At 43.5% G+C, this 8,442-nt stretch overlaps 1 protein-coding gene across 1 annotated transcript in view; it reads right to left on the minus strand.

The window, feature by feature from the left end:
• Positions 1 to 4,486, minus strand: part of srms (src-related kinase lacking C-terminal regulatory tyrosine and N-terminal myristylation sites) — a 41,148-nt gene extending 36,662 nt beyond the window's left edge. Inside the window, exon 1 of the mRNA XM_055012996.1 lies at positions 3,688 to 4,486. Coding sequence (XP_054868971.1) covers positions 3,688 to 4,073 — 386 coding nt within the window. The 5' untranslated portion in view covers positions 4,074 to 4,486. The remainder of the gene's footprint in view (positions 1 to 3,687) is intronic.
• Positions 4,487 to 8,442: the final 3,956 nt, after the last annotated feature.

Consider the following 8,442-nt stretch of genomic DNA (forward strand, 5'->3'; position numbering starts at 1 on the left):
ATCATTTCAGATAAACTGTGGAACAGGAATGAACCTTTAACAGTCAGCAAAATGATCATAGATGTTATTTATGACTTCTGTAGTAAAGAGATTTATTGTTATTGTCACACTTTCAGCTTCATTCGGCTTTATTGTTTCTGTGACGGTTTTCAGAAGAATCGGTTTCTCTGGTTTTATTTCAATGTCAGACTCTGTGACTTTAAATGAGTTAAATCCATAAATCTCTGTGTGTTGCACTGAGGTTTATTATTAGAAGTTTCATCTTTAAAAATAGAACCGATCGTCTCCACGTTGAGGTGTTTCTTCTCTGATGCGTTTACAGTCGATGCTGGGTGTCGGCGGTGCGTTCAAGGACACCAGGAGTCAGTGACAGGTCAGTCTGAAACATGATGACTCCCTGCAGAGGATGAATAATGGAGGAGCTGCAGCTGCATTCAGTTACCTTCAAAGTGTTTCCTCCAGAGATGCCTCCAGAGATACCTCCAGAAAGACCTCCACAGTTACCTCCACAGTTACCTCCAGAGATACCTCCAGAACTACCTCCACAGTTACCTCCAGAGATGCCTCCAGCGATACCTCCAGAACTACCTCCACAGTTACCTCCACAGTTACCTCCAGAGATGCCTCCAGCGATACCTCCAGAACTACCTCCACAGTTACCTCCAGAGATGCCTCCAGCGATACCTCCAGAACTACCTCCACAGTTACCTCCAGAGATGCCTCCAGCGATACCTCCAGAACTACCTCCACAGACACCTCCAGATGTCCAGGATGGACTTTATCTCAGTGCTAACAGGACCAGAGTCTTTACAGGATCCTCCAGGAATCACTGAACCCAGAGGAGTCAAACTCATCTTAGTCCAGGTTCCACATTCAGCCCAGTTTGATCTCCAGTGACCAGTAAACTCATAAAATAATAACCTATAAAGAACCACAACTCCATATTTTTCCTTTGTTAGACACACAACAAAAGCGAGAAAGAAAATGACAAAAAATCTGACAAGAAAGTTACAAAGCGACAAAACAACAGGCAAACGACAAAAACGAGACAAAAAAATTACAAAAGCGTGAAACAAAATGACAAAAACAATACACAAAACAATGAATAAAGCAAAACATAAAATGACAAAAATAAGACAAAAAACAGAAGCGAGACAAAAAGGAAACACAAAACGACAAAAACAAGACAAAAAATTCTAAAAGACACAAAACAACAAATGAAACAACACAAAACAAAAAGATACAAAAAATTTGACAAAAAAGATACAAAGTGACAAAAAAATGGACACAAATCAGAAAAAAAATGACAAAAAAGGAACATAACGACAAAAAATAGGCAAAAAATACAAACGAGACAAAAACGAGAAACAAAATGACAAAAAAGTGAGACAGACGACAACAGTCAGACAAAAAAAGACAAAATATTACAAAAATGAGACACAAAACAACAAAAAAAAGACAAAATATTACAAAAATGAGACACAAAACAACAAAAAATGAGACAAACTGCACAAAACAAAACATTGGACAATAAAGTTACAAAACACCAAAAAAATGGACAAATGTCAAAAACGAGATAAAAAACACAAAACGACAAAAACGATACACAAAACAACGAATGAAGCGAAAAAATGACAAAAATGAGACAAAAAACAAGAGAGACAAAAAGGAAACACAAAACAACATGTGAGAAACAAAACAAAAGTCAGACAAAAAAGACAAAGAAACAACACAAACAAGACAAAATATTACAAAAGCGAGACAAAAAATTGCAAAAGCGTGAAACAAAACGACAAAAGTCTGACAAAATTTTTACTGTTTGAGGGCCAGATTGGACCCTCTGGAGGGCCGGTTTTGGCCCGCGGGCCTCATGTTGGACACCCCTGGTTTAAAGCCTTTATGATCTAAAACTTCTTTTCTCGGTGCTTAAAGGCTGCTAACCTTCCTATTAATCAATATTCGAACATTTCAATGTGGATTCTGGAAAACTGGCAGCATTTTGTGACTGAAGCAAAATCAATCAATCGCTAATTAGTCAATAATACGATTGATTTAACATTAAAGGTCTGTGAAATATACAAGATTTTTCTTTCTAAAACTGATTATACTCAGCAGATTTTGACAATGAAAACCTGAATTTCTCATTTTGCGACAATATTTTCAGTTTTACATGAAATAATGGAATGAAATCCCACTAATGATGCCGCCTTTCTGCAGTCTGAGACGTAAAATATTTGGTGGTGACTTGGCATTTCTTTTTGTATATATTATATATTTAACCACATTTATGCCATTTTACCCATGTAAATATCCTTATTTAAGCATTTAAAAAGCCAAAAAAGTAATGCACATAATGTAAAATTAAGGTCCGGAACTATATTTGACTGATGTAAAACTGCAGTATTTTATCAGAATATTATTCTACAGCAGTCTTTGTTCTCCAGGTGATGAAATATTACAGTTTTTATGGTATATAAACAGATTAAAGCAACATTTAGGACATTTAAGTGCAGTTTCAGACCTAAAATATTAGTTCAACAATGGTAATTTTACATTTTTTTGTTCATATTATTATTATTGAATCACATTACCAGGCAATGCCAATTTTATCCATGTAGATAAAAAAAACCTTGAAAAGCCAAAATATAATGCAAATTATGTCAAACTAAGGTTAAAAACTGTATTTAAATTATGGAAACGGCAGTATTTTTACATTCCAGTAGTGTTCGGTGATGAAATGTTACAGTTTTAAAAACATTTTAGGACATTTAAGCAACATTTGGTGGATTTTATTGCATTTTGAGACCTAAAATATCTGTTAAATAATGATGACGACATTTTTTTCTCCATATTATTATTATTCAACCATATTTAGAGGCAATGCTAATTTTATACATATAAATATCCTCAATTAAACTTTGAAAAGCCAAAATATGATGTTAATCATGTAAATGTCCGACCAGAAACTGTATTTAAATGATGTAAAACTGCAGTATTTTTACGAAATTATTATATTCCAGCGGTCTTTGTTATCCCAGGTGATTAAATATTACAGTTTTTAAAGCGTTTGAGGACTTTCAAGCAACATTTAGACCTAAAATATTTGTTAAATCATGGTAACTTGACATTTATAGGTGATGCCATGTTAATACATGTAAATATTCTTCATTAAACGTTTTAAAAAGCCAAAAATCATGCAGATTGTGTGAAATTGAGGATAGTAACTGTATTTTAATTATGTAAAATTGCAGTATTTTATGAAATATTACAGTTTTCACAGCGTTTCAGGACATTTAAGCAGTATTTGGGGGATTTTACGGCATTATGAGACCTAAAATATCTGTTAAATAAAGGGGACTTGATTTTTTTTTCATATTATCAGTATTATTGAACCATATTTACAGGCAATGGCAATTTTTTATACATATAATTATCCTTCATTAAACAACAAAAAGCCAAAAAACAACGCAGATTGTGTCAAATTAGGGCCAGATGCTCTATTTAAATGATATATATATAAATGTTTTTAAAGTGTATAATAAATTTAAGCAACATTTAGTGGATTTTCCTGCAGTTTTAGAACCTCAACCTGCAGCTGATCAGCACCGGAGGATCAGCTGACTCCTGCCCACAGAGACCCGGACTAGAACCGGACCAGAACCGGACCAGACCCGGACCAGGACTCACTTGTGTTTGGCGAACTCGTCCTGCAGCAGCGCGACGTAGTTTGCGGGGATGAGACCGGACTGCAGGGATCCGGTGAGCTTCTTGGCCAGCACGTAGTCGCCCCGCTTCTCGATCACCGACAGCTTGTCGCCCTCCTTCACCGTCAGCTCGTCGTTGCTGCGGGCCTCGAAGTCGAAGAGCGCCGCGTACAGCTGCACCGGCCGCTTCTTGGGCGACGGGACGCTCACGTCCCCGGACACGGTGGAGATCCTCGCCGCCTCCGTCGCCGGGTTCTCGATCACGTCGCCGCTGCTGTGGTTCGGGACGTTCGGGTAGCGGAACTCGGGCCAGATCCAGTTCCAGAGCCGGCCCAGGCACGGCATGCAGTAGCGGCAGCAGTCCTCCATCCCGGGACGCGGAGCTGATCACGGATCGATACGCTGATCGGAAACCGGCCTGTCGGTCAGCGGCCGCTCGGTGCTCCGGGTTCCGTCTCTGCCTGCGGACGGAAGCATCGCCCCGCCAGCAGCCCGCGGCCAGATTAGCCGGAGGAACCGGTTTTTTCTGTTCAGATCACCGACCGGAGCTCCGCGCCTGCAGTGCGCACGGCGGCTGCGGGAATGCGGAAACGGGAACGGAGGCCATCCAGGGCGGATCGGTTCCCTGCGAGCACCGGGGATGAGGACATGGCTGCACCGGGAAACGTTAAGCCATGATCCGGTGGAGGGAACCGGAGGATGATGAGGAGGAGGAAGAGGAGGGACAGGTGAAGGTGAAGGTGAAGCGGCGGCGCGGTGCGTAAAGAGTTTGGGTTTGGCGCTCTGCACACCTCCGGCTGATCACACACCTGCGCACTGGAGGGGAAGGAGGGGGAAGGAGGGGGAGGTTAAGGACCAATCAGAGGAGGTCACGTGGCTTTAGCTCCAAATTTCTGTAAAATTCAGTTTGTTCAAAGAAACAAAACATGGATCTTAGGTGTTCTGAACGATGATTTCTGCTTCTATAATGTTCATTTTTCACATCATTTAAATATTATAATGTCTGTAATTTAACAGTTTTGTTGTTGAATTAAAATCCTTTGAAAATAATTAAGGGCATTGTCAATTTTATCCATGCAAATATCTTTATTAGACATCAAAAAAGCAGAAAAATAACGCAATTCTGTAAAAATAAGGTTAAAAACTGTATTTAAATTATGTAAAAATTTAAATTATGTATTTTTACATTCCAGTAGTGTCTGGTGCCTCAGGTGATGAAATAGTACAATTTTATGGTGTATAGACAGATTTAAGCAACATTTATTACATTTAACTGCAGTTTGAGACCTAAAATATCTGTTAAATAATGATAATTTTACATTTCTTTGTTTTTCTTATTATTCAACCACATATAGATAGATAGATAGATAGATAGATAGATAGATAGATAGATAGATAGATAGATAGATAGATAGATAGATAGATAGATAGATAGATAGATAGATAGATAGATAGATAGATAGATAGACTATAGATAGATAGATTAAACCTTTATTGATCCCACAGTGGGGAAATTTACAGTGTAACAGCAGCAGCAAATAGAACAGTTTGAATAAAAGGAGAGCAGCACACAGTGCATAGATATAAATATTTTCTTCTTCTAGAAGAAAAAATACAATATTTACAGAAAAGTTTCTATGAAATTGCACAGCATCGTTATGTACATTTTTATTGCACAGTTAGTCAGTGGGTGAACTGAACTACTGGGAGCAGCTTGATTGTAAAGTCTGACTGCAGCAGGAAGGAAGGACCTGCAGTATCTCTCCTTTAGACAGTGAAGCAGTCTGTCACTGAAGGAGCTGCCCAGTGATGTTAGTGTTTCCTGCAGGGGATGGGAGGTGTCCTCCATGATAGACAACAGCTTTGTCATCATCCTCCTGTCTCCCACCACCTCCACAGGATCCAGGGTTCAGCCCAGGACAGAACTGGCTTTCTTTACCAGTTTGTTTAGTCTCTTCCTGTCTGCAGCCGTGATGCTGCTGCTCCAGCAGACCACTCCATACATGATGGCTGATGCCACCACAGAATCATAGAAGGTCCTCTGAAGTGCTCCCTGCACCCCGAAGGACCTCAGTTTTCTGAGCAGGTGGAATCTGCTCTGACCTTTCTTATAAAGTGCGTTGGTGTTTGTAGTTCAGTCCAGTTTGTTGTTTAAGTGAACACCCAGGTACCTGTAGGAGTCCACAACCTCAATATCTGTTCCCTGGATGTTCACTGGTGAAGGAGAAGTGTATCTGTTCCTGCTAAAGTCCACCACCAGTTCCTTGGTTTTCAGCGCATTGATCTGGAGGCAGTTCAGCAGGAACCAGTCCACAAAGTCCTGGTTAAGTTCTCTGTAGTCCTCCTCATCTCCATCTGTGATGAGGCTGATGATGGCAGAGTTGTCAGAAAACTTCTGAAGATGGCAGTTTGTGGTGTGATGGAAGAAGTCTGCTGTGCAGAGGGTGAAAAGAAAGGGGGCAAGGACAGTCCCCTGTAGGACCCCATACTGCAGACCACAGTGTGGGACACACAGTCCCCTGTAGGACCCCATACTGTAGACCACAGTGTGGGACACACAGTCCCCTGTAGGACCCCCATAGTGTAGACCACAGTGAGGGACACACAGTCCCCTGTAGGACCCCCTACTGTAGACCACAGTGTGGGACACACAGTCCCCTGTAGGACCCCATACTGTAGACCACAGTGTGGGACACACAATCCCCTGTAGGACCTCATACTGTAGACCACAGTGTGGGACACACAGTCCCCTGTAGGACCCCGTACTGCAGACCACAGTGTGGGACACACAGTCCCCTGTAGGACCCCATATTGTAGACCACAGTGTGGGACACACAGTCCCCTGTAGGACCCCCTACTGCAGACCACAGTGTTGGACACACAGTCCCCTGTAGGACCCCATACTGCAGACCACAGTGTTGGACACACAGTCCCCTGTAGGACCCCATACTGTAGACCACAGTGTGGGACACACAGTCCCCTGTAGGACCCCGTACTGCAGACCACAGTTTTGGACACACAGTCCCCTGTAGGACCCCATACTGCAGACCACAGTGTGGGACACACAGTCCCCTGTAGGACCCCGTACTGTAGACCACAATGTGGGACACACAGTCCCCTGTAGGACCCCCTACTGTAGACCACAGTGTGGGACACACAGTCCCCTGTAGGACCCCGTACTGTAGACCACAGTGTTGGACACACAGTCCCCTGTAGGACCCCGTAATGCAGACCACAGTGTTGGACACACAGTCCCCTGTAGGACCCCCTACTGTAGACCACAGTGTGGGACACACAGTCCCCTGTAGGACCCCATACTGTAGACCACAGTGTGGGACACACAGTCCCCTGTAGGACCCCATACTGTAGACCACAGTGAGGACACACAGTCCCCTGTAGGACCCCGTACTGTAGACCACAGTGTGGGACACACAATCCCCTGTAGGACCTCATACTGTAGACCACAGTGTGGGACACACAGTCCCCTGTAGGACCCCGTACTGCAGACCACAGTGTGGGACACACAGTCCCCTGTAGGACCCCATATTGTAGACCACAGTGTGGGACACACAGTCCCCTGTAGGACCCCCTACTGCAGACCACAGTGTTGGACACACAGTCCCCTGTAGGACCCCATACTGCAGACCACAGTGTTGGACACACAGTCCCCTGTAGGACCCCATACTGTAGACCACAGTGTGGGACACACAGTCCCCTGTAGGACCCCGTACTGCAGACCACAGTGTTGGACACACAGTCCCCTGTAGGACCCCGTAATGCAGACCACAGTGTGGGACACACAGTCCCCTGCCCTCACAAACTGTGGCTGGTTGGTGAGGTAATCCAGCAGCTACATTGTGAGGTGGGAGTCCACTTCTGTCTCCTCCAGTTTGTCCCCCAGAAGTGCAGGCTTGATGGTGTTGAAGGCACTGGAGAAATCATAAAACATGATTCTCACAGTGCTCTTCGTCTTCTCCAGGTGAGATAGACATCTGTGCAGGAGGTAGATCACTGCATCATCAACCCCGATGCCGGGCTGGTAGGAGAACTGCAGGAGGTCCAATGATGAGCTCACCAGGGGTCGCAGATGACAGAGGACCAGCCTCTCCAGGGTCTTCATCAGGTGGGATGTTAGTGCCACCGGCCTGTAGTGGTTGAAGTCCTTGGGGTGCGAGATCTTCGGCACTGATACCACGCAGGACATCTTCCACAGCTGAGGTTCTCTCCCCAGCTTCAGGCTCAAGTTGAAGACATCCTCCACAATCCTGCTCAGCTGATCTGTGCAGGATTTGAGGAGCCTGGAGCTGGTGCCATCAGGACCCGTAGCCTTCCTGATCTTCAGCCTGCTCAGTTCTCTCTTCACCTGGGATGTGGATAGGGACAAGCTGGGGCAGGGGGCTGAGTGCTGGTTGTGGGTGTGGGTTCCTGTGGAGGAGGGGAGGTGTGATGGTAGGAGAACTGTGGTGGAGCAGTCAGCAGGGGGTGCAGACAGATGCACATTTACAGGCAATGTCAATTTTATCCATGCAAATATCTTTATTAAACATTTTAAAAGCCATTAAATAATGCAGATAATATCAAATTACGGCAAGAAGCTACACTTAAATTATGTAAAACTGCTGTATTTTTACTAGACTATTATATTCCAGCAGTGTTTGGTGCCTCAGGTGATTAAATATTACAGTTTTTATGGTGAATAAACGGATTTAAGCAACATTTAGTGGATTTTCCTGCAGTT

This window comes from Amphiprion ocellaris, chromosome 8 (assembly GCF_022539595.1).
Source record: "Amphiprion ocellaris isolate individual 3 ecotype Okinawa chromosome 8, ASM2253959v1, whole genome shotgun sequence".
Taxonomy (NCBI): Eukaryota; Metazoa; Chordata; class Actinopteri; family Pomacentridae; genus Amphiprion; species Amphiprion ocellaris.